This window comes from Gekko japonicus, unplaced genomic scaffold, assembly GCF_001447785.1.
Source record: "Gekko japonicus isolate JY-2015 unplaced genomic scaffold, Gekko_japonicus_V1.1 scaffold7, whole genome shotgun sequence".
Lineage (NCBI taxonomy): Eukaryota > Metazoa > Chordata > Lepidosauria > Squamata > Gekkonidae > Gekko > Gekko japonicus.
In genome coordinates this window covers 3937858-3964510 of record NW_015159711.1, presented here as the reverse complement: position 1 = coordinate 3964510, position 26653 = coordinate 3937858, and the positions used below count along the sequence as shown (strand labels likewise).

The window sequence follows — 26653 nt, the reverse complement described above, 5'->3', positions numbered from 1 at the left end:
AGAGAGGGAAACTGTATGGGCTGGTTCATTCATTTTTGCTTGAATTTTAAGATTATTTTAATTGTGATTATTTTGAACATGTGTGCATTGGTATGTGCACATGTGCTAGGCAATGCCTGCAGGCTGTTATGAGTGCATGCACATGGAGTTCCCTCAAGGGTTTTCTGTGATCTTGCATTCTTTGCCACTATGGAAGGCAGCATCAGTGGCCGGTGAGGAGGAGGCTTCTGTGGCCAGGCCCCAGCATTACCCAAGTGCCAGCTTTGGATTTGAAAAGGGAAATGCAATCCATTTTCAAGTTGCTTCTTTATCAGATTTGGGCAGGGCAGAAAGAATGGGCAGGGCACACGGAGAGTAATTTAATCAGGGCAGTAGGGCCCTCTAAAGTTTCAGAACCCATGCTTAAACTTTTTGTCGTAATTCATGTTTTCATTGCTTGATTGCACATATCGATTAATACTGGCAGCCCTATCAAAAACCACATCAACAAGAATTAAAGTTAACTACTATCACTGCCCTGTTTACTGCGTTAAATAACTTACCCCATGCAATATATAGCCAAAAGGAAGGATAATGTAGGGCAGAATTAACACAGCAACATTTACATTCTAAAGATGTAGCTGCATTAGTCTGCTGTAGCCAAAATAATAAGCAATTTGTGTGGTGCCTTAACCAACACATTTATTATAGCAGAAGCTGTTGTGAGCCAAAGCTCACTTCATCAGATGCAAATGCAACTGCCAGGGCTACTTTTACAAGAGACAGAGGGGATCTTTGACCTGTTTTTTTTTTTAACTGAAAAAAGCTACCCTGAAGCTGCCTTTACCACCACTTTTATAGGTACCCATTAAAGCAACCCTGGCAACTGTAGTGGGAGAAGTATTTTTCAGAGACTACAGAACTAGCATGTGGTTCTGCCCCTCACCTTTGGAGCACTTCATAATCCATGATGAAAACAAACAGAGCAAGGGTAGCCGGGGGGAGGGGGGAGTGCTGCCCTCAATTGTAGATTTTAGTAGTGTGTGTGGGGAGGGAATGAACTGTGTTCTCAACATACTGTTGGAGGAGTCTTGGGCACTGCTCAAGTTAAAAAACAAAAGGTGCTTGGGGACTGTGATTGTGTGTGGGATCCTTGCCATGGGCTAATGGTTGCCAGCCTCCAGGTGGGAGCAAAGGTAAGAAACAACCATGAAACAATAACTAAGCAAACAACATGACATCAACTTATACCACAGAAAATTCATCCATAGGTTCAATAGAAAGACTCTTAGTAAGGTGCAACACTCAGTTCAACCATCTCTCTATATAATAATTCTATTTTGGTAGTGGTACTCTCCTGAACATTCCGCATGCTCCCAAATCAATTGGCTCCCTGATGTGTCACTCAGAAGCTGTCCGTATCCACTGGCTGCGTTGCCTGAGTCTCACCTACAACATTCTAAACAGTTTGCTGTTCCTCCCCCCCCCCCATAGCCTGTCAGAACACAGAGGTCGTTTGTGTGGTAAGAAATGTTAGAAATATAGAAGGTTTGGGTTTAAAAATGAACCAAATAGTTTATAAAATCCATGTATCTGTCCCTGTCTTTGCTAGCAAAACAGCAAACAGGCTTGGCCTGCTTCACTGAACCAAACCCCATGATTCTTGGCAAACCCTTTGTTCCAGGCAAATCTCTTTCTTGGTCACACACACAAAAATTCACATTCCCAGGATCTGAATCAAATTCCATTCCCAGGATCTGAATCAATGTAAATTTCCACAGGTGTGAGACCCACAATATACAGCAATAAACTGCAGCTGACAGGAAAGGCCATTTGGGCAGTGACAGACTTCAATCCGGTAGGGACTCCTGAGATACAGGAATTCACACACCCCGCTTCCATCTCAGAGATAACATCAAAGGACAAACAATGACACAGTATTGATCCTGTAAAATGTAACTTTTGTCATGTGAGACGCAGGGAAGCAAATCTCCTGTAAAACTTCAAAATGTTAATTCACAACTGTAATGTAATTATTGGGGGACCTCTTTGATCATTTGCCTTCGCTGGCTCTTGAAGGATCAGGAGAGGTTCTTACTCTCTGGAAACTTTACGGGTCAGCCCGGAAGGCCTTTCGTTTTCTGCATGCTTTGGGTGGGAGAGAACTTTGCTTGCATGTTTATTTTTCTGTGTATTCACTATCAATATTTAGGAAATAGGAGTCTACTGTGTTGGCAAGCTGGCATAGTGCCGTGCTGGTCACCATGCCAGGTAAACCTTTGAATGTTTTTCTTTTAATAAAGATAAGTTTTATTGGAAGATGAAACCCTTGCTTGAGTGTCTCTGCCAGCCTTTAGTGGCTTCCAAACTTGCACCATTCGCCTTTGGTAAGGAGGCAACACTCAGGGGACACACGAACCAAGGAGAGGGTGGGTGGCACTGGTAAAACCGCATTTACAGACACGAGAAGCCACACATTTTCTCACAACACATTTTCACACAACAATTGGTGCCATGACCCGGATCCCTTATGCCTCACAAGGAGACTCAGCGCTGGACCTGTATTAACCTTTCTACCTATCCTTTCTTTCCTAAAAGTGATTCCTGAAGGGAGCCTTAAGTGAGAGGCCTTCAGAAGAGACAAGGAAGCCTGAGTGAGGTTCTTGTTGTAGAAGCTGAATGGGTGATTTTTGGACCAGTCAAAGACTTTCAGCCTAACCTACCTCACAGGGTTGTTGTGCAAGTCAAAAGGCAGAGAGGAGAATGAAGTAAGATGCTTTGGTCCCCATTGCAGAAAAAGACTACTTTTCCTTTGGGGGAACCATTGTTGCCAATCTCTAGGTGAGTGGAATTCCAAAAACAACATCTGTGACAAAAATAATGAAGAGTCAATAAAGATAAGTTGCAAAAATGTTTACTGTAGTAATTTCTGTAGAAAAATTTATTCTATTATCACTCACATGCTAACAAATACTGCGCAATGAACAATTTGTTTCACAATATTTGCTTTATCTGAGCATGTAGCAATCCCAATTCTTATCAATCACTACTTATCAACTCCTGAAGGAAATATTCCATGTTGACTGTCTAATAACAGACGGTTCTGTTTGGAATTCCACTTCCTCCCGTGATCTCTCATTTTTGGCTTAATCTTCAGGTGAGGGCTGGAGATCACTCAGAATTACAACTGCTTTCCAGATAGCAGAGATCAGTTCCCCTGGAGAAATTGGTGGTCTCTGTATCCTTATACCCTGCTGAGATGGCCCCCATATGACAGCCAATGTGATGTAGCAGTCAGGGCTTCAGAGCACAGTAGAGGCTGCAGGTGAGGGGGGTGGAAAGCTGAAGTCAGAGGGGCAGATAAAGGTAGGTTGATGGTTGGCTGGGAAGGAGAGAGGGTTGCCAACTCCAGTTGGGAAATTCGAGGGACAGAGCCTGGAGAGGGTGAGGTGGGACCTCAGACAGGTACAATGCCATAGACTCCACCCTCCAAACCAGCCATTCCCTCCTGGGGAACCAGTGTTGCCAATCTCCAGATGGGGGCTGGAGATCACTCAGATTTACAATTGCTCTCCAGGAGGGGGGGGAGATGGAAAGCTGAAGTCAGAGGGGCAGATAAAGGTAGGTTGATGGTTGGCTGGGAAGGAGATAGGGTTGCCAACTCCAGTTGGGAAATTCGAGGGACAGAGCCTGGAGAGGGTGAGGTTTGAGGAGGGGTGGGACCTCAGACAGGTACAATGCCATAGACTCCACCAAACCAGCCATTCCTTCCTGGGGAACCATTGGTGCCAATCTCCAGGTGAGGGCTGGAGATCACTCAAAATTACAACTGTTCTTCAGGTAGCAGAGATCAGTTCCTCTGGAGAAAATGGTGGACTTAGTGTCATTATACCCTGCTGAGGTCACCACAGCAAATTTACACTGAGTGCCCAAGCCCAGGGCACTCTTCCAGAGCCTCTTTCTAGAGCTCATTGTATTTGTTTCCACAAGGAGCCTTATTCCTAGTAGTCCAATAAAGGTACAATGAAGAATAAAGTTCTGTGATATTTAAATTGCTTGGTGATGCCAATTAGTCCAATCACAATATGTAAGTTTCCAATAGAGACTTTTCCAAATATTCCAACTTCAAATGTAGAGAAGCGATAAATAGCAAATTGTTTATTTTGCAGGAGGACAATGTGCAATTTCAGGGACACTCCCATTCCAGAAGTTGGAATATTTGGAAGAGTCTTTCTATTGACTCTATGGATGATTTTTCTGTGGTATAAGTTGATGTTGTTTACATTGTTTTGTTATTGTTTCACAGTTGTTTCTTATCTTTCCTTCTACTTCTTTCCATGATAATTTCCATTGTTACTCCACTGCAGATCTCCCAGAATTACAACTAATCTCCAGACTGCAGAGATCCATCCCGTTCCCCTGGATAAAGTGGCTGTTCTGGAGGGTGGACTCTATAGCATCACATCTGGCTGAGGTACTTTTCTTCCCCAACCCCCACCCTCCCCAGGTCCCACCCCTATATCTCCATGAATTTCTGAATCCAGAGTTGGCAGTCCTACAATAGGACCCGGAAGGAGAACTTCCTCCTTAACATTGAACATACAGGGGCACAGGCTGCAGTTGGTCAGAGGCCAGGGAAAAGCCACCCTGAAGATGCTCAGAGAAGAGCCAGACAGGACCCCCCTCATAGGGGCCCGAAACAAGTACACTTTGCTACAGACAGAGGGTGCAACAGGACCCATTCCAGGCTGAAAGCCCATGACAATGCTACAATATTTGTTTATTTACTAAGTATATTTTTGTCTTGCCTTTCCTCCAAGGTGTATAGGACATTGTATGTGATTCTCTCCCCACCTCCATTTTATCCTCACAACAACCCTGTGAGGTAGGCTAGGCTGAGAGAGAGAGAGTAACTGGCCCAAGTGCTTTTCATGGCAGAGAGGGGGTTGGACCCAGGATCTCCCACCCAAGTCTAAATCTTTAAATACTATACTACACACTGGTTTAATGTATTTCTTTTCAGAAATAAAATATATCTTTCTTTCATGACACTGTATCATGGGATGAGACAGTGAGGCACATGACAAGTTTATACTAGGCCCACAGAAATGCTTCTTAGGGTCCTGAGGTCAGTACAGCATAGTGATTAGAAACATGGATCGGATCTGGAGAGATTCTGGTTCCAGTCACCATTTTGCTTTGAATCTCACTGGCTGACAATGAATCTTTCACTCTCTCACGTAGCCTAACTTACTTCACCTAACTTGGTACCACACTGAGGTGGGAAAGGAGGGAGTCACTCGGCATATTTTTCATTTCTCAGAAGTAGCTCTCATTAAAACAAATGCTGGTAACCCCTGAACTTATTCAGATCCTGAGGATTTCTTTAGAAAGGAAGGGTTTAGACAAAAAGGGACCTAACATAGCAGAAAGAATATTCCAGGAGAAAGGGGATGGGACGGCAGTGGTAGAGGCTTCAGGAATAATGTAGTGCTACTGTGGGGCTTTTGGGGGCCCTGGCCCCTTTCTTAAAGACACAGCCCCACAAGAATTTCTCCTGTAAATGCTTTTTTCAAAAGGCATGTGCTCCTTTAAGCAGAGTGGGGCGCTGTAGTGGACTAATTCCCGCACTGAGCAAGGGGGTTGGAGTAGGTGACCTCTAGGATCCCTTCTAACTCTGTGTCAAGAAACTGGTCTCCTTTAAGATCATTTTTCTGCCTAAGTGTTAGCTTTCTTGACTATAGAAGTCATCACCCCCACCTGCCGGCTTGCTATCAGACTTGTTGCTTAGGCTGGCAGAAGTGATTCACTTGCAACAGCTGAGAAGTGTCATCTAAAGTGGCTGACAGCTTGCAATTTAGAGATCTGTCCTGGTAACAGCTTTCTATTGGCTAAATGGGTTTTCTTTCTGCACTGAGAACTTCAGCCGCACCAGAAAAAAAAATTGCCCTACGAGCCACAAAATCCTGGCTATGGGCTTGGTGCTATGAATCAAATGAAAAATTCCTGCACAAGAGGCTTTGAGCCAGAAATGGGATGGATGCAGATGCTGCCGGTCTAGAAACACATCAGGTTCTAAGTGCAGCATTACGCTAAAGCACAACGGCTCTGAAGTTCTCCTGCCCAAGCTTCATAGACAGTGAAGGGGTGGGGAAAGGATTATACCCCACATGTGGACTGTACCCTCATCCTTCCCAGAGCACTGCAGATGAGTTGAGGCCTTCTGCAACGAGCCCGCACCCCCCACACACACTGTTCTCTCCTGCAAGCTGAGTAGCAAAATGTGACAATTACGTGTTGTAAGGGAAGAAAAATGTACACTAAGCCTGCAGTGTCAATGCTGGGATCAGCGGAGTGGATTATTGCTGATACCGAGGGGTTTCTCCTGGGAAAATCACATTGCTCAGCTTCGGTTTCACATCTGAGTAGTAATTTGGCTGGTGTTCTTCGGGTTCTGCAACCCAGCCACTAACTGTTTGTATTTTAAAATTGCTGTGTCCTAGGGAGGAGAAAGCCTGTTAATTCATTGCCTTCTGGCCCTGTTCCTGGCCCTCTTTCTCCTGCATCTCCTGTCTTTAAAAAGTGGGGTTGCCAACCTCCAGGTAGTATATCAAAATGAGAGCTGACGGGAGGAGATTGTATCAATATAAAGACACTCTGTGAATGAATTACGAACACAAGCAGAAAGATTATATTGTGCAAAACAATTCAAACAGTTTTAAATCTTTGTTAAAGTTCAACAAACCCTTATATATTCTTAAAGAGCTAGGATCAAAAAGTACTTGATACAAAGGGAAAACTCAAGTAAAGTTCACAGATCCTTTGTATAAAGACAAACTTCAGGAGAGCAAAGGTTCTACGTTTCCAATGGAAGAAAAAAATGCATTTAAAAGGATTGTGGTGCCTTTAAATGCCTTCTCCAAGCCATGCAACTCCATGGCGAGTGAACTCCAAAGGCATTTAAAGGGCTCACAGTCTCTTTAAATGACTTCTGCAAGCTGAGTTCATTCTGAAGGTATTTAAAGGGACTGAAAGCCTTTAAATGCTCTTTAACTACAACTATCCAGCAGTTCCGAAAAATCCTAAATATTTGTGGGATTTTTCAGGGTGGGAATTTTTGGATAGCCAAATCAGTAGCCCACTCGGTAACTGGTTGAGAAAATACCCGAAAAATGCCTCTGCTTGGTTTATACCAAGCACACACTCCTACTTCTCTCTGACTTTTTAAATGACTCATCCAAACAGAATAGGTATTCCATAAAATAATTTGTTAATTTTGCTTCCAAATCTGTGATTTATGCAATCCAATGTCCTTGTGATCTGATGTATGTAGGTTTTACTACGAGAACTGAAAAGAAACGAATTTGTGAACACAGAAGTTGCATTAGGTTACAAAGAAAGAACATTCCTTTGACTCAACATTTCAAGACCTTGAGACACAAAGATAAGCAGCTGCGCTTCTGGGTGCTGGAAAAGATCCAATCTCCCAACCTACAACTCCTTCAGCGTCTGGGATAATTATATGAATCATTGTTAGCCCCGTGTGTATTTGAGTAACTGTAAATCGCTCAGAGCCAGCAGCTCTGCAGGATTGAGCGATTAATAAATGGAAAGATTATTATTATGATTTTATTCTGATTTGAGGCTATTCTTTGGGCCTACTGGTTTTTATCTAATTTGAAATAAATCCATGTATTTTTGTATATATGGTAACATTTATGTTTTAAGTTTAGATATAGAACTATTGGGCCATCACATTCTGACTTCTCTTAACCTTTTGGTTCTCAATTCAACAAGGTTGAGGACCCTGGCTCAGATCATGTGACACTCCTCATCCAATCCCAGCTTGCCATATAGGGTTGCCAGGTTCTCCCTGGCCATGGGTGGGGTAGGGTTGCCAGGTCCAAGTTGGGAAACTCCTAGAGATCTGGGGGTGGAGCCTGTGAAGGACAGGGACCTCAGTGAGGTACAATGCCATAGAGTCTACTGTCCAAAGCTTCAATTTTCCCCAGGGGAACTGATCTCTGTAGTCTGGAGATGAGCTGTAATTCTGGGGGATCCCCAGGTCCCACCTGGAGGCTGGCATCCCTATTCCCATCCCCTTCTGTGTCCACCTCAAATTCCTTGTTCTTACTTTTAAAGCTCCCCGTAGCCTTGTCCCGCCTTCTTTTCCAGCTGTAATTTCCTATGTTATCCCTGCCCATAGCCCTCACTTTTCAAACTCTACCACCCCCCAAAACTGCTTTCTCAAAGGACTCCACCAGTTGCTGCTCCTTACACCTGGGACTCCTTCCTGGAACACCTGCATGGTACCATTTAACTAACCATTTTTATCCCACCCTTCCTGGGATGAGCGGCAGATTTTACTGAGGGAAATCCAGTTGCAAACAGTTGCTAAAGTGCATTGAAAGTGCATTATCCAACTTGTGTAAAAGCAGCCTAGCTGTCAGTCACCCCCCTTTCTCTTCAACTCCCCCCTCCAAACCCACTGAATTTTCATCATACAAACACAAACTGTTATCAAGCTTAAGATGAAATACTGGACTGACTCTAGCTTTAAGTAGATGAGGCACCAGAGAGCTATGATCAAATCTCCTGACATCTTTAACTTTCATTTCAAAGGACCCATGGGAGGAGGGCAATTTGGATGGGGACTGAGACAGATGGGATTTATAGACAGAATCACACACATAAGACCCAATTAGCTACCCATCTTCCTTTGTCTAACACAGTCAACTTGAGAGGGGTCCCTCCCCCCTTTTTGGGGGGAAGGGTTTAATGTATTTAATGTAATGTAACAAATATAAAGCTTGGGAAAAAGTGGTAGTAGCTATATTGCCATAGTGTTATAACTACTGGGTTTTTTGGAACCCCACTAGTGATAGGTAGGGGTAGGTGGGAAATGGAAGATGTGAAGGGCAGTGTTCCCTCTAAGCTGAGTTAGTGTGAGCTGGCTCAGAGTTTTTTAGTCTCTGGCTCACATGTTTTTGTCCTGGCTCAGGAAGGATGGCTCCAGAGCAAACTAATTCATGCGGCAGCCAGATCGCTCGCTCACAACTTTAATGCCAGTAGCTCACAAAGGAGAATTTTTGCTCACAAGACTCCACAGCTTAGAGGGAACATTGGTGAAGGGACAGGGAGAGAAAATGGCTCCTTCATTGTTCAGGGTGGAGAGGTCTGGAAATCTGTACCTTCCCGTCCAACCGACAGCTGAATTCTTTTGACTACGATTTTGTCAGAAAGATAATACCAAAGTGGATTTGGAAAGCACTGGAGAAAACTGGGGAAACCATGAAAGCAGACATATTGGAAGATGATGGTGTGCGAATGCTCTCAAAATCCCACTCCAGTTTGAAAGCAAGGGTGGAGCAAAACAACCATGTGGAAGCAGCCTGAGGCGTTCATCTACCAAGCATCATATTGTCTGCTCTGAGTTGCAGCTGGTGTCCAAGGACTCGGGCTGAGCAAGGTCTTGATCATCACCTACTACCTGAAGTCCTTTTAACAGGAGATAAACCAGAGACTGAACCTTCTGTATACAAAGCAAGGGCTCTACCAATCAGCCATGGCCGTTCTCCACACACTCCCTACTGTGAAGCCCCAGCCTTTGCCTTCATCAGCAAGTCGTGCAAACAGCAGCTCCTCTAAGAAAGCACCTACTTCTTTTTTTCATCTGTCACATGCGGATGATCGTCCTCTTGGATGTGGTCCTCAAGTTCCCGCAAGAACTTCTGCAGGATCTCATGAAACTCCAAGTTGGCCTCTCTTATTCCTGGCAGCAGCTCGGAAACAATGTCCTGATACCTGGACTGACTGGCCTCTACAGCAGCAGCAGCCTGCAGGTTCATTAGGATGCTGCCAGCATCTTCCAACAGGGTCTTCAGATGGTCCAGGTCTTCCTGAGAGGCTAGTGGGGATGCTGGGACAGTTGGTGTGCAAGCACTGCCAGACCAGGGGATGTGGAAGCTAAGATCACAAAAGTTTGGGTTCACTGATGGTGCTCTATGCTCATCTGGGGTTTTCCCTGCTTGGTCCATCCTAAGCCCTGAAGCGGCATCTTCAGTCACCTCCTTTGCCTTGGTCTGAGCCAAGTGGAAGGGCATAAAAACACCCAGCCCGACCAGGAAAGGCCAGGCACGGAGCTGTGTTGTGACAAGCTAGAAGAAAACAAATATGAGTTAATAGAGCAGTTGCCTAGTCCCTAAGCTCTCCAGGGCCAAGCCTGGTGGCAGGGGGACAGCTATATCCAATGACAGACCAGAAGAGGATGTTGTTTTCAAAACCAGGGTCTCTGCTATTTATTCTAGAACAAAGAGGCTGAAGGTAGAGTGGAGAGGCCAAACGGCAGTGAGCAAAATGTGCTACTCTGCCTGCAGTGCAGCTCAGCCTATCTCCCAAGGACAATCCCTTTTTCTTTTCTTTTTTGGTCTTTCTGCTTTCTGGGAGCTGCTAAAATATTTCTGTGCTGTGTATTTTGCCATATGCTGCGTTTGTCAAAAGGTCTCATTATATAGGGTTGCCAGGTCCCTAGCTCTTTCCAGCGGGGGAGGGAGGGGAGAAGCTCCTGGCCTGGGACTTTCGTGCATGCGCTGTGATGACGTCACCCAGAAGTGACGTCATCACACTAGGCACGTTGCTGGACCTCCAGGTGATATCATTGCACTGGGCACGTCGGTCTGATCCAGGCACTTTAGGGGCGGGGTTCGCCCCGCTGGCCGGGTCGGGGGCCCCTAGAGCAGGAAAAACCTCACCCCCCTGGGGGGATCTGGCAGCCCTACTCATTAAGGGTGACAGGTAATACAAGAGCCAAACGTCAAAAAGCTGGGGAGTGAATCCTCATGACCCCAGAGTAGCAAGCCACCACCTGTCCCCTTCCTAACCTGCCAGCCAGAGACCAAGGGACAGAGTCTCCCGCCCTCCCAGGTTTAAATCGAGAAGTCAACACAGCGGTGGGACACTTGCGAGTTGAGTTCCAAAAACAATTACTCTGGTAGCTCTAGCCAATGGAGGCCCAAAGTACTGGGTTCAGACTGAAGTCCCCAAACTCCCCAAACATCACAGAATATAATGAATAAGGTTTGTTAAAATGAATGCACAGGGATATGCAAATATAAGAACAGTGAACAGCAAGAATAAAATAATACAAGCTAAATCCATAACTTGAGATATTTATATAAGCTTAGGTTCTCTAATCCAGAATGTTACCTGACCAGACAGAGACACAGAATCCAGGATTGCCAGACCTCTCCACCCTCAAGCATGAATGAGCCATTTTCTCTCCTTGTCCTCTCACATCTTCCATTTCCCACTTACTCCTACCTATCTCTGGCTGCGGTCACCCGGAGCATTAGGCACGCTAGAGAGACGGAAGATAGGCGGATCTCACCGCCACATCTGGGAAGCGTAGAGCTCCCGTGGCTCACCCGAGGCTTCACTCCGAAGATGCGCTGTAAAAAACTAGTACCTCTGAGGTACTAGTTTCCGGAAACCGCGGGGTATGGGCGGGCATCTGATCGCGTTTCCGATGTTAGTTCCGGCGCCTGCCCATGTCCCCTTGCAAAAAGGTTTTTTTCCCCCCAAGTCTCCACAGATGTGCACAAGCACCCAACGGAGCATGCGCACACTTTAGTTTTTTTTTAAAAAACCCACAACTCCGTTTGCCCCGCAGCCCTGCTTTGCAGCACCGCAGGATTGTCCTGTGATCGGCACCTCCCCCCTAACCACCGGACCTCCACGGGACATCTGCTCGCGCAACCGCACGTTATTTTGCCCTGGGGCAAACAGCCACGCTCCCCCCCCCCCGCATTTTCCGGCCCGTATGACCGGGGCCTCTAGAGGGCTTCGAACTAGTGACTAGCAACCAGCAACCCTAATGGCATTAAATTCCCACCGAGCTTCCTCTACTCTCCCCAGCACCACTTTCCCCAAGCACCTCCTTCAAATCTCTAGAGACTTCCCAAACTGGAGGTGGCAGGTGTACATTGCAGCCAGTGTTCCCTCTAAGCTGAGTTAGTGTGAGCTAGCTCACAGTTTTTTAGCCTCTGGCTCACACGTTTTTGTCTTAGCTCAGGAAGGATGGCTCCAGAGCAAACTAATTTATACAGCAGCCAAATCGCTGGCTCACAGCTTTAATGCCAGTAGCTCACAAAGTAGAATTTTTGCTCACAAGACTCCAAAGCTTAGAGGGAACATTGACAGCAGTAGCAGTGTGGGAACAGCATCCACACACCCCTGCTCATGTGCTGTCTGCTGCTGTCACTTCCCAGCCTCCTGCTCCTCCCCTCTGCACCCCCACTGAGCTTGCACAAAAGTGCAGTCATGACAACCATCTCGCCAAGGTCCCCACATCTCACAACCCCGCTTCTCCGTCACTACAGAGCTGTGTTGTCAGATGAGAGCTAGAAATATTCTGAGCTCACTACTCGCCCCACCCAAATCTTGTAGGGTAAGGGTTATGCAGGCCTCAACGCCCAGGCTGGGCATTCCACAAACCAGTTTCATCACTCTCATTAACACTACTTTACTTTCACATGCCTGAGTTGCATTATTTTCACTAGCAGTAATAACCTCCCACAGATGCTACTGCTTGTTATGGCTAGTTTTGTCAGGCTCATCACTCGCAGGCTGCTGTAACAGCTATGAAGAGCCAGCTTCCATGTGGGTGACGTGAGGCATCTCCAGACCGAAGGCTGTGGAAAGAACCTGCGTTGTTACCTCCCACCTGCCCCCTCCCAAGTGATGTGATGTCCACTGGTCATTACTAAACTGGATAATGTGAAAAATTCTGATTTTACAGATAGGGGTTGCCGGTCCTGGGTTGAAAAATACCTGGAGACTTTGGGGATGGATCCAGGAGAGGGAAGGGTTTGGGGAGGGAAGGGGAGGGACCTCAGCATGCTACAATGCCACAGAGTTCACCCTTCACAGCAGCAGTTTTCTCCCAGGAAGCTGATCTCTGTCAGCTGGAGATCAGTTGTAAAAGTGGGAGATCTCCGGGCCCCACCTGGAGGCTGGCAACCCTGTTTACAGATATGCCTGCACTGGGATGCAGAGAGGAAATCTGCCACTTTACCATTCTTTAGCTACCCTGAATACTACAGAAGGAGACAGTAGAAGAAATCTTGAATCCAGTGGCACCTTTAGAAGAAATCTTGAATCCAGTGGCACCCCGGGCACACGGGCCGGATATCGCGGGGGGGGAGGCGTGGCTAATTGCCCCAGCGCAGTTTGATCTGCGATTACGTGATCAGATGCGCCGGCGGCACACCACGGGTCCTTCCTTCGGCACCAGCGGGTAAATGAGGGACCAGAGGGGAATGCCGCGCGCCGGCGCGATCACACCACAGGTGTCTGGAGGCAGCCCGTGGCAAACGTTTACTAGTACCTTGGAGGTACTAGTTTTTAAATCCGCATTGTCGGTGGTAAGCCACGGGTGCACTCCACTTCCCAGATGTTGGGGTATGATCGTGCCTGGATAATCCGCCCACCTTCTGTGCCTCTCCCACGGCAACTTTGCCGTGTGACCGGGGCCACTGTTTAATTCTGGAAATAAGCTTTTCTATGCATGCATGTTTATTCTATAGAAGGAGATAGATTGCGAAATTGTGGTTTCCCTCAAATAATAACCTCCATCCCCGCCCCCCAAACAGCCCCACTTTTTCTCCTGGAAAAACTGCTAATAATAATTCACGCTCAAGTTCCCTTCTGGCCCACAAAGCAGTTGTGTCATATGTACTGTTGCTGCTTGGAGTGGCAGCAACAACTTTGGCAAAATATCCCCCAGTTGCCCTTGGCTATCTCTTGCCCAGCTGGACTGCGATTAATTCGGCCCAACAATCTTGCTAACTGGATATCATCCATAAATCTATACTTCCGGTGCTTGGTCAGGGAAATCTAGTGTTAAACTCAAAATGTGTCTCCTTTGGGGGCACCCGGTCGGATTTCTTGGGGTTGCTTCAGACTCCTATCTCTGGACACCAGCCAGAGAGACTGAGCATTTATTCCTCCCTTCACTGGTTGGATCTATGGAGGGCTAGCTGCTTTGGCTCTGGTCAATAAGCAGCCTGGCCAGCCCCTATTGCCGCAGTTCAGAGCCCCCTCCAGCATAATATTCCAAGGCAGCTTTCAGAGGCTGAATTAATTTCTGCTCTAATTAATCCATGAGACCAGACAGAACCGACAAATTCTAAAAGATTTTCCCCTCTATTTTAAATACAACCCCCCTGCAAAACACAACTTTTCATTCTGCCGAGAACAGAGAAGGCAAACTTTTGAACAACACAGAACCGACCCGTAGCTAGGATTTTGTGGCTTGTGGGGCACAAAAATTTCTGGGGGGCTGCCATTGTTTGCCATAACGAAGGGGGGTGCATGCCCCTCTCCCTCCCCTTCTTCAAGATTTAAAGGGCCCTCCAGCTGATTGGCAGGGAGCAAGTGGCCTGTCAATCAGCTGAAGGGCCCTTTAAATCTTGCAGGAAGGGAGGGAGGGGGCGTGCACCACCCTCTTCTTCTCAAAAGCATTTAAAGGATCCCTTTAAATACTTTTGGGAAGAAGCAGGGGGCCTTTAAGAACAGTGGCGGAACCCCCAATAGCCCCACTGGAGCTATGGCCAGCACAGAACTCTCTGTGAGGTAAAAAGGATACAGTTGTGAATTGGATGTCCACCAGACTCGTTCCCCAAGAGAGCAGCTTTCCATAAATAAAGCCTGCCAATGTCCAGGCACAAGAAGATGCAGGGCCAGCCAGAAGATGCTGTCCATTTGCTTAATCAGGAAGTCTTCCACTGCCAGCTTGAGTGATGTCTTCATAGTTAATCCAAATGAGTGGGACTTGGCAGGTCTGAGGCTGGGCCCATTTGGCACGGTCTCTTTTGATCTGCCAAGAACATCCATCGACATTCCTCCAGAGCCAGTTATCTGAGCTGATAATCTAGAGGCAAAGGAGTGAACCAGCTGCTTGAAGCAGAGAGCTAGGGATCAGCAGGAGATAATTAAACTACAGTATATACCAAAAAGGAGACACCCCTGAATGTTGGTGTCCCCCCCACCCAAGGTTATACACAAAACGTTTTTATTATCACTCATAACTGTATGAGAATTTAAAGTGACCACCTATTTTTCTTGACAGCACTCCTAAGAGAAAACCTAGTCTTCCTTTCTCGTGAATGTAATTTCCCCCCTTCTTTCTCTCACTACCCTCAACCTATAGCTGGCTTTCCTCATCATTAGGTGGGGCTGCCCCATTTCCAGATGTGGCTTCAAAGAAACAAATAGAGAACCAGAGATTTCCTCATAACTGCTAGAAACTTCCAGAATGCTCTCACCAAGCATTGTGTGTAATTTATGTTTCTTAATACAACAAAAATGCATCAGTTGGAGAACAGTTATAAACCCATGAATACCAGTGCTGTGAGGCGACATCAGGGGAAGGCCTTGGACTCTATGCTCTGTTTGTTGACCCTCACTGCTTGGTCAACTGGTTGGTCAATAGGATGCTGGACTAGATGGACCACTGGTCTGATCCAGCAGGGCTGTTCTTAAGTTCAGAGGCTTATAGCCCTTTGAATACAGTATTTAAGTACTTTTCCCTGGTAATTTCACAGTTGTTAAAGGGTCCTGCCCCCAGATTACTTAAACATTAATGTTGTGTAGTGGGTTAGACGCATGTAGAAACCACAGAGACATAGTGATCAGCATGGTTTACTGGTACACAAGTAGAACACAGAATACCGGCCAGGTGGCCAACTATATACAGTACCTGGGAACACCCCTAGATCCTATTGGTGGGTTCAAACCTCCCGCCAAAGTCCCTATTGGTTCCCCAAGAAAACTCCAGGAGCCTAGTCCCTATTCTTCATCAGGAGTTAAGCTCGGCCGTGCAACTCTGGTGCCTGGTGGCGGTCAGCGGACATAACAATTAATAAAGTCTCTCTCTCTCTCCCAAACACACACAATCACACACACATACACACGTTGGTCAGTTTCCCTATCATTTTTTAAAAAAAACAAACAAGGAGCTCCCACTACTCAGGAACTAAATACTGCAAATGGCACTGATTCTTAATGGTGGTATAACGCCAATAAAGCACTGCTAAGTAAGAAGGAAATATTGCAGATTACAAAATAGCAGTGCGAAGACCATCCACGTACTATCGTACTATAGAGACTGAGCTCATTATTTTGCAATCTAAGTCTTTTCACACTGTTTATTGGATGTTCCATCCTGTTGATTGTTTTGTCGTACACTGTGTAACCTGCCTTGAGTCTCGGTGAGAAAGGTGGACTATAAGGGACATAAATAAATCAATTCTGCACAAAAAGAAAAAAAGAACAAAAAAGGAAAAGATGCAACAAATTGGTTCTTGGGGGGAAAAACAGGAGTATAATGGGAAAAGAAGAGGAAAAGATCAGATTGTTATTGACTGGGTTGCTTCCACATGGGAGAAATTCGTGATTTTGTTCTTACTACTCCTGCAAATGCACAAGGCTTTGCAGCAGCACTGAAATATCGCTATAGCAATATATCTGCTACTGATATTTTTTAAAAAACTGGCAAAAAGCCCACGAACAGGTATGTGCAAGCATGCATGAGTATGTGGATGGCAGGTGCAAGGGTAAATGGGGAGGAACTGGCACTACATGTGGGTGGGGAGGTGCAGAACTCTGTACCTTCTTGTCCCCACTTTAAATATGATCTTTCAGGAAAGATGGTAACAAAGTCGGTTTGTGGAAATCCACAGCATAGCCAGGTTACCACTGTAGGGTGCCATTCTGCAGAAGCCCAAATAAGAACCTGTAATGTATCCAGTCCAGACAAGTCCAGACATGTCCAGACAAGTCCAGAGACAAACGTCGAGGTTCGCTCCAAGAGACAATGGACTATGCGGATCCTAGCCCGCTCCAATCAGGGGGCTAGGTTCCCGGCCGAGAGCCTATGGGACTCTCGGCCACTGTAAATAACCTATAGGGAAGTAGGGGTGTGTTTTGGGTGGCGGTTTCTCGGGGGGTATAAGCCGGCCTGCGAGCCGGCCAAAGTCGTCTCCGTCTGCGTACTTTTCAGAACCACTGTGGGTTTGGGAGGTGGGTGCATGTGTGAGACATAGAGACATAGAAGCAAGCCTATAGAGACATAGAAGCAACCATTGCCTGGAACCCCCAATTATCTCTGTATGACCAATGGCAATTGCACCACAGTTGACTGGTATGACACCTCTCCTTGTCTCTTCTAACGTTCACAAATGAACTCTAAAAAACTCATCCAGTGACTTCCAAGTTGCCACAAGGGAGTTTTTGCATCATTGAAAGTAGCGGTTATCATTCAGAATTAAAGCTGGCAGGAATGTCACCCTTTGATGTCTCTCCTGTACCTGTCACTAAATGAAGCTGTAATCATTCCTACCAGATAACGTACCCTTGACCTCAGTTTGTGGGGAAATTTGCAGGGCTGCCGAGGCTTCTTTGGGCTGGCCTTCCTTCCTTCCGTGATTGATTCAATGTGTCTGTTTTTCATAGGCTTGTTTTCAACATCTCAAGTTTCCTTGCTGTGCAAAATTCAGGACTCCTCTCCCACTCCCCACTCTGTCTCTTCAGAGAGAGAGAGAGAGAGAGAGAGAGAGAGAGGGAGAGAGAGAGAGAGAGAGAGAGAGAGAGAGAGAGAACTGCAAATAAAGGCAGAGATTTCTTTCTTTGTGTTGCAATTAGGTGGTGCACACAGGGAGTGTGCAGGGGCAGAGGCTTCAAGGAAACAAACATAGCAAAAGCAGGAAAGCAAAGATAAACTTAGGCACATAGTTCAGTGGTGCCGGAGAGGTTCTGAGCAAGAACCTAAGAACAGCCCTGCTGGATCAGACTAGTGGTGCATCTAGTCCTGCATCCTGTTTTACACAGTGGCTGACCAGTTCCTCAGGAGGGCCAACAGGGCATAGAGACTGAGGCCTTCCCCTGATGTTGCCTCCTGGCACTGTGGTCCAGGGGTTTACTGCCTCAGAATGTGGATGTTCCACTTTAGTCAAAATGGCTAGTAGCCAGTGATAGATCTATCCTCCAAGTTGAGACCCTCAGACAAAAGTACTGAGGACATAAAGCACAGTGGCATTCTTCATGACGAGAGATGCCAGGATAGTGCCCCCACCTCACCTTGGCAGGGAACCATTCTTCTGCACAGCCCATGTTGAAGCATGAGTCTTAGAGATGTCTCTTTCCCATGCAGGGCAGTTCTTACAGCAAGGGTCTGCATTTTATGACTGCAGAGCCAGCCATGGCTCAGTACGGAGCCAAATATGGCTCTTAAAAAATGAAAGTAAAAATTTAATTTAAGGTATGTTGGAGGGGTAGGTGAGATGCTAAAATAACCAGTATGCAAAGGGAATGGCAGGCCAACATTTTCATGGGACTAAAGGGTTTCTTAGAGATGCTTTGCAAAAAGGGAAGTAAGAGAGCGGGACAGTTGCCCGTAATCCAAGTGCAAACCATGCACAAGTTTATGCCAATGTCCATCATCAGTAATATTAAGTTGCACACTTTCAGCGATGCAAATACACTGCATCTTACATGTCCTGCTTCCTGTTCACCTTTCAGTCTTGCTCTGGAGCTAACACACAGGAGACCCTGACAAATTCAACAGCAGGCCTCTTTCTTGCTCCCAAATGGGAGAGAGCACTTACAGATGGAGGACACCGAGAAACTAAAATTCAGCACCAATCACAAGATCCTTGAGTGGGAAACAGACACTAGTTCTTTTTTCAAAGAAAGCAGTGTGACTGTCACTTCTCTTGCATCAATGTAATGCTGTCACAGGAGTCTTTTTCTTGCCTCTGAGTACAGACCGTTACAAAACCTTGAAATAAGTAAGGAAAACAGCATACAAATCCCCACCTGTAGGTAGGGTTGCCACCCCACCCCCTGATGGGGGCAGGGGCTCCCCTGATTTCAGGGCCCCCAATCCACCTGTTGGCCAGCTGGCCGGTGGCACAGCCCCGCCCCTGAGGAGTTCTGTGGCCCAACATGTGCGATACAATGGCGTCACCGAGAGGTCCTTTAACCAGTTCCCTATCCACCAAACTGTCCTATAGTCCAGCCCACAGTCTTCCAGTTTGCCCATCAGAATGTCATAGGGAACCTTATCAAAAGCTTTACTGAAATCCAGGTAAATCACATCAACAGAGTCCCCATAATCCAGTAAGCTCGTCACATGATCAACGAAGGAAACCAGGTTGGTCTGACAAGATCTGTTGGGGACAAAACTATGTGGACTTCCCCGGATCACTAAGGGTCCTTCAGATGCTTACAGACTGATCCCTTTAAAATCTGCTCTAATATCTTCCCAGCAACAGAAGTTAGACTGACCAGCCTGTAGTTTCCCGGGTCATCCTTCTTCCCTTTCTTAAAGATTGGGATAACATTTGCTCTTCTCCAATCTTGTGGCACATAGAATAATAAAAAATTATTCTAGAGTAGAGATGCCAACTTGCAGGTGGGGTCTGGAGTACTCTCCAAATTACAACTGATCTCCAGAGTACAGAGATGTGTTCCCCTGGAGGAAATGGTACCTTCAGAGGGCAAGTCTATGGCACCACAACCCTACTAAGCATTCTCTCCCCTCTGCAAAATCCACACTTACCAGGGTCCACCCACCAAATCTCCAGGAATTTCCCAACCCAGAGCTGGCAACCATATCAAGAGGGCATTCTGGCAAATGCACTGAACTGGTTCTTGAGATAATGCTGATTTATTTTTTTCCCTACTGCTGACTTTATTGCTGTTATTAGCTATGGTTATATATTATTTTATTTTTTATTATTTATTAAATTTATAGACTGCCCTTCCCCAGCAGGTTAAACTATACAATACATTAATTACAAATTACCAGTAAAATCAATAACGTTAATTAATGGCTTACAGTGAAGTTTGCTCCCTCTCCCGTGTGGATCAGGGACCGGTCATGGAGGAGGCCGTAGCAAGAGCCATAATGTAAGCCATTGCTGTCCTCAACCGTAGGCCTGGCAGAACATCTCTGTTTCACACGCCCTGCGGAACTGAGCTAGGTCCCACAGGATGCCGATGTCACCAGGCAAAGAGTCCCACCAGGCCGGAGCCGAGGCTGAAAAGGCCCTGGCTCTAGTTGAGGACAGCAGGACATCTTTTGGGCATACAACTGGATTTTTTTTTAAGTTATTTTTACCTCCCTCGGGTCCCAGGGATGTTTCAGACATGCTCTTTTTAAACATCTAGGGTTTCATTTATATCCAACAGCGAGGCAAGCAAGTCTCTTGCCTGTTTCTTTGCTTCCTACACCACACAGCAGTCCACACCTCACTGTTTCATAACATGCTTTAGAAATTCTGTGTTTTGTAAGGTTGACCATATGATACCAGACAATAAGCCCTTTTGAAAACAAACTTATAAATGGTCAATACAGACCTGACCGCAGACAGCGGTATCCTGTGCTCAAAGCTGGCTCTGACATGGGACATTTTTCAGCTAAAATAGGCACAATATCACTGGCCAGCATTTTTTAAGAATTACAGAGTTATTATCCACACACTATCATGTTGCCATGGACGTCTCTTGCATTGTTGGCACCCTAACATCTCCCTCATCCTCTACCAGACAGTGGCACTGTCTGAAACTAAGAAGAAGAAGAAGAAAAAGAACAAACAGGAAATAATAGGAGTAGGTTTTTATGTCCCACTTTCCTCTACCTTCAGGAGTCTCAAAATGGTTTACAGTCGCATTCCCGTCCTCTTCCCCACCACAGGCTCCTTGTAAGGTAAAGGTAGGTGGGGCTGAGAGTGTTCTGAGAGAACTGTGACTGGCCCCAGGTTGCTCAGCTGGCTTCGTGTGGAGGAGTTGGGAACCAGACCCGGCTGCTCTTAACTGCTATACCCAGGGGTCATTTCCTGCAGGAGCGCACAGGAGCGGAGCTCCGGCATTAAAGAGCCCAGGGGGCGGGCACACGCAACAAGCCCCACCCCCTGCTCCCAGCAGCCCTCAGTCAGAGTAAGAAGCAGCCAGGTAAGTTGCAGAGCTCCCCACCCCACCCCCCTCTGTCCAAAACAGTCCAGTGGCACCTTTAAGACCAAGTTTTATTCAGGTACAAATTCTCCCTCCTCTGCGAGGACAGATCTGCATGTTCCCCCAATAGCTAGCAATCCAAAACAGTCCAGTGGAGCCTGAGCAGTGGGTGTTGCCTTCTGACACACTTCCAGTGATGTCAGGGGGTGTGGCATATACAAAATTATGCTAATGAGCTCCTGCACCTCTTTTTCTACAAAATGACCCCTGGCTATACCACACTGGCCTCGTTATCTCCCAAGCAGCAGATGCAGTGGGGGCTCACATAAATGAATACCCCTGAATATAAGGAGGAAGAAAAACACTCTCTTTGCACAGAAAACTAGCCTGTCAGACTAGGATCTAGGAGACTTAAGTTCAAATCCCCACTCTGCCATAGAAGCTTTCTGGATGACCTTGGGCCAGTCACATATTCTCAGCCTGACCTACCTCACAGGGTGGTTGTGAGGATAAAACAGAGGAGAACAATGTAAGCTGCTCTGGGACCCCACTTCACTTGTCCCTATTGCTTCAGGGGTTTCCCCCCCCCCCGCAATGTGTTTTGCTCTCTCTAGTAGTTCCAGAGGGAGCAAAACGCATGTGGAACGGGGGGGGGGGACGACACCCAAAGCAATAGGGGGAAATGAGTGACAAAAGTGACAGTGTGGAAGTTGGAAAGGGCACTGAAAGCGGATTGGGAGTGGATTATTTAGTGTGAGTGACCACAGCCATAATGTCTTTTCCCTGCTGAGAATCCCCATCCCCAGTGAGCTACTTTTCTCCCTGTTGGGGGAATTTATACAGTATCTATATCTGTCTCCCTTAAGCTGAGGTAAAAACAATTTGTTGGGGTGGTCATTTTGAAGAAGGAGGAGGGAGAGGAGGAGGAGGAGAAGAAGAAGAAGAGATTGGATTTATACCCCGCCCTTCGCTTGGAGTCTCAGAGTGGCTTACAAACTCCTTTCCCTTCCCCTCCCCACAACAGACACCCTGTGAGGTAGGTGGGGCTGAGAGAGCTCTCACAGAAACTGCTCTTTTCAAGAACACCTCTGACAGAACTACGGCTTGCCCAAGGTCATCCAGCAGCTGCGAGTGGAGAAATGGGGAATCAAACCGAGTTCTCCCAGATTAGAGTCCACGCACTTAACCACTACACCAAACTGGCTCAGGGAGAAAGGTGCTGGGGCAAGAGATGAAAGAGCATTTCTTTCTGCCCCCCCCCCAATGGGTTACCCTTATAAAATGCAGAGTCTATGGCTGCATTCATTTTTTAAGGGTGGGGGAAATCACCACAGAATCAGAAGTAGCATGTGGGCCTTCCTTTGGATGATAAAGCCTTGTACAGATTTACCTCCTTACTGGCTATTTCAGATCTCTCTCTCTCTCTCTCTCTCTCTCTCTCTCTCTCTCTCTCTCTCTCTGTGTGTGTGTTTGTGTGTGTGTGTGTGTGTGATGTGCCATCAAGTTACTGTCATCTTACAGTGACCCTATGAATTAATATCCTCCGTAATGTCCTATCACTTCATGTCCTATCACTAACAGTCTTGCTCAGGTTTTGCAAACTGATGGTCGGGGCTTCCTTTATTGAGTCCATCCATATCATGTTGGGTCTTCCTCTTTTCCTGCTGTCTCCTACTTTTTCTAGCACTATTGATTTTTCAAGCAAGTCTTGTCTTGTCGTGATGTGACCAAAGTACAATAGCCTCAGTGTAGTCATTTTGGCTTCTAGGAAGGATTCAGACTTGATTTGATCTAGAACCCTCTGATTTGTCTTTTTAACAGTCCATGGTACCCATATAACTCTCCTCCAAACACCACATCTTAAATTAATCAGTTTTCTTTCTGTCAGCTTTCTTCATGGTCCAACTTTCATGTCCATACATAGTAATGGGGAATACCATAGTACTTGACCACAGCTTTGGGGGATAGCTCAATTCCTCCTGTTTATTAGAGCAACAATACACTTACTCAGTTTCTTTTCTTTTTTTTTAACTACTTACTCAGTTTCTGAAGCTACCATGCACATTTCAAAAGCTGGATATGCAAGACACATGTTTTCCCCATGTTTTTTCACTGAAGTTTGAGATGCTGAATGGATTAAGGGTGGTGAGCAAACAGTGTAGCATAGAATCATGGGCTGAGGTTTGGTGGTACAGCATCTGCTTTCCATGCAGAAGGTCCCAGATTCAATCCCAGCATCCTCGATTTTAAAAGATCCGGTAATAGATACGAAAAACCTTGAGAACTGCTGCTGGCCAAAGCAGAGCAGACAACATTGCTAGGCAGATGGTCTGACTCAGTATAATGCAGCTTCATGTATATCTTCAGTTAGAAGATCACAGGTACTGGCAAAGAACCTTTACTGCTAGAGAGCCATTACCACTCAAGGTAGTCAGTAATGACAATCTGGTACCTAGATTTGACTCAGGATGTTAGAAGGATGAGCCTCTTCGGCTTGTACTGAAATATTGGCCCTCTCTATCACATGGATCGACCCCAAACATTTAGCACAGTGTGATACCCGTCCCCCAGTTTCAATGAAAGTATGAATTAATGAACCCCCTACATGGCTGTGACCACACAACCAGCCGGGGCAAAGCAGCCCAGATAGTTGATGTTGTGTTGGACCACTGCAGATATTTTGAGCTGTCCTGGCAACTAATAAATTGCAGTTATTTGGAATTAATTAATCCAAAATTAAAGATTAGTGTGTGGTTTTTGTTGTTGATTATCTTTTTTGTTGTTGTTTATTCCAGCTGTTTTCTATCTTTTTACCTTAAGGCAAAGCATTCCACAGTAGGATGGCCAAGAAACCTCTGAGCATCACTTATGACCAAAACCCAGGAAAGCTGCAGAGAATTCTAGGGAAACTTAGAGGCCAAAGCCACAGTAGAGACAAGAGGTACATTGTTCTGCCTGACCTTTTTCTATGGGAAAGATTCATGACATAGCAGTTGCTATTCAAAGTACCAGAGCCTGTTTTTCAGGCAAAAAGAAAATCTAGTTAAGAAACCAACATCCTTCTTTAGTTAGTATGACTGCACAGCAAAGTGCTTAAAAGAGTAAGGGATCACTTAATGCAGAGGCAAGCAATATCTTTGGACTGGGAGATAAGCCCTCCTCGCTCATTGCTTCCCTTCAAAATGTGTGGTGTCACCAACAGCCCTGGAGAAAAAGTCCCGTCCCTTTAACAGAGAATGAATGGGAAGTTATTTACCAGGTAATGTTATTTACCTCCATGCCATGGAAAGTTCCAAAGGCCTATTTCCACATGTTAAATTTCTATTAAAGGAACAAGACATTTTTCTCCAGGCCTGTTGGCAACCCTACCCCACAATCGGATGCCAATGGGCTGGGGAGAGTCTGGACCCCCCCCCCCCGAAATGCAGTAGCCCCACCTAAAGAGGAAGGTTAGACTGGGTATATTTCAAGGGGCACACTTAGAAACCTTCCCTTTTCCCAGAATATGTATGGAAAACCACTAGTTTATGCCATTCCAGACCATCATTTAGCAGACAATCCACATTCCTCATTCAGTTTCACCTATTTTAACATTTCCTAGGTGTCAGTAGGAATAGCCATGTTTGTCCATTGCAGCAAAAAGCAAAAGAAGAGTCCTGTGACGTCTTAAAAGACTAACAAAAACACGTTAGTCATTAAGGTGTCTTGGGACTCTTTTGTGCTAACAGAAATCACAGTGTGAACCAAGCTTCCAACTCACCATGGCAAAGATCTCTCTGCAGAATCCAACCCAGCCTCCAGCAGAAGCGCAAGATGTGCCTTTCTCCAGAGCCCGCTGCGTGCAATCAAGTGCAATTTGATCCAGTTCAGCAGCCCTCCTGCCCTAAAGCTTCTCTGGGCTTTCCTTCATGCCAGTCATCGAATCAATCCCAGTCAATCTGCCTGAGTCAATGGGTCCATCTACTTGCATGCTGGATGGATGTTGGATTCTCAGTGCACACAAATTGTTGGAAGGGCTGCTTCCTTTCCGGCGTTGTGGCAATGTGTGTTTCCAATTTACTTAACTTCTGTGGAATGCTAATGACTGACCGAAAGAGAGAGAGGGAGAAAAATAGATCTGGACACACGTGCAGAAAGCTGAGAGGGAACACGTTGTTCTCTTTACTGTCACCAACAGGGCCCCGCATTGGCTCACAAGCGGCAACGTGCAACTTTTAGCCAAGGGGTCTACTGGATAAGCAGTTGTCCAGCTTGGCAGATGTGCACTTTGCTGGAAATGACCCAAGTGTGGAGCATCTGGAGAAGAAAGAAGATCCACTGGCCTCTCTTTGCCCTGTTTCATAGATAAAGAAGCAACAGGCTGACATGACAGGGACAGAGTTTAGTGTGATGGTCCTCCCTAAAAAAATAATAATAAATCAGTGCATTTATTTAAAATATTTTTATGTCATCTTTCTTTTGTAACCTGGGTCACCAACAGGGCTGGGAAAACATGTCCTGCTCCTTTAATAGAAGTTCATGTTTGGAAGTCGGCAGTTGAATCATTACATGGCATGGAGGCAGATAACGTCCCCTGGGAAACAACCTCCCATCAAGCCTCCATTTTGCCTGCCTACATGTTAAGTGCTATCAAGTTGCTCCCAACTTATGGTGCCCCTATTAATTCCTCCAAAACATCCCGTCATTAACAGTCTTGCTCAGGTCTTGCAATAAGGATGCCAGCCTCCAGGGGGGACCTGGGGATCCCCCAGAATTACAGCTCATCTCCAGACTACAGAGATCTGTTCCCCTGGAGAAAATGGATGCTTTGGAGGATGGACTCTATGGCATTGCACCCAGCTGAGGTCCCTCTCTTCCCAAAACTCCATCTCCAAATCTCCAAGTGTTTCCTGACCTGCAGCTGGTCCCCCATCCCCCTCGGTTGGCCAGAGCAGACCTGGCGACCCTGTCTTCCAAACTGGGGGCCATGGCTTCCGTGATTGGGTCCATCCATCTCATGTTGGGTCTTCCTCTTTTCCTGCTGCCTTCAACTTTTCCTAGCATGGTTGCCATTTCCAATATCACTGACTCCTGCCTTCTCATAATGTGACCAAAGTACAATAGCCTCAGTTTAATCATTTTAGCTTCTAGGGAGAGTTCGGGCTTGATTTGATCTAGGACCCACTTATTTATCTTTCTGGTGGTCCACAGAATCCATAAAACTCTCCTCCAACACCACGTTTTAAACAAACCAGCTTTCTTCCTACCTGCTTTCTTCACCCTCCATTAAAGGGGCATTTTTCTCCATACCTAGTTGTAACTCAAATCTCTTCCTAGTGAAGCCTGATCTGATATATTTATTTCAAACATTTAAATAGCAGCTGTCCACAAAAAAGCAAGAGGTGTCATATGATCAAAAATATATATAAAGTACTGAGACTGAGGCATAGCGTAGTGATTTCAGCTCATACTTTATTCAGGCATAGGAGAACTTGAGATGAAGTAGCTGGACCAGCGGCTGGCTTATATCCCCGTAGCAAACCACACCCAAATACACATCCATGATAGGATTATTTACAGTGTACCCAAGTCCCATAGGTCAATTCTCGGATCCTAGCCATCTGATAGGTGCGCACTAGGATATGTTTGGGCTATTGTCTCTGGAAGTGAAGCTTGGGCCCTT

General features: G+C 46.1%; 1 protein-coding gene across 1 annotated transcript in view; it reads right to left on the bottom strand.

Annotated features, from left to right (window-relative positions):
• LOC107105420 overlaps nt 1-24836 on the bottom strand; it is a 26089-nt gene extending 1253 nt beyond the window's left edge. Inside the window, exons 1-2 of the mRNA XM_015405410.1 lie at nt 24752-24836; nt 9640-10136 (exon numbers count right to left, since the gene is read on the bottom strand). Of these exons, the coding sequence (XP_015260896.1) occupies nt 9640-10136; nt 24752-24754 (500 nt within the window). The 5' untranslated portion in view covers nt 24755-24836. The remainder of the gene's footprint in view (nt 1-9639; nt 10137-24751) is intronic.
• Nucleotides 24837-26653: the final 1817 nt, after the last annotated feature.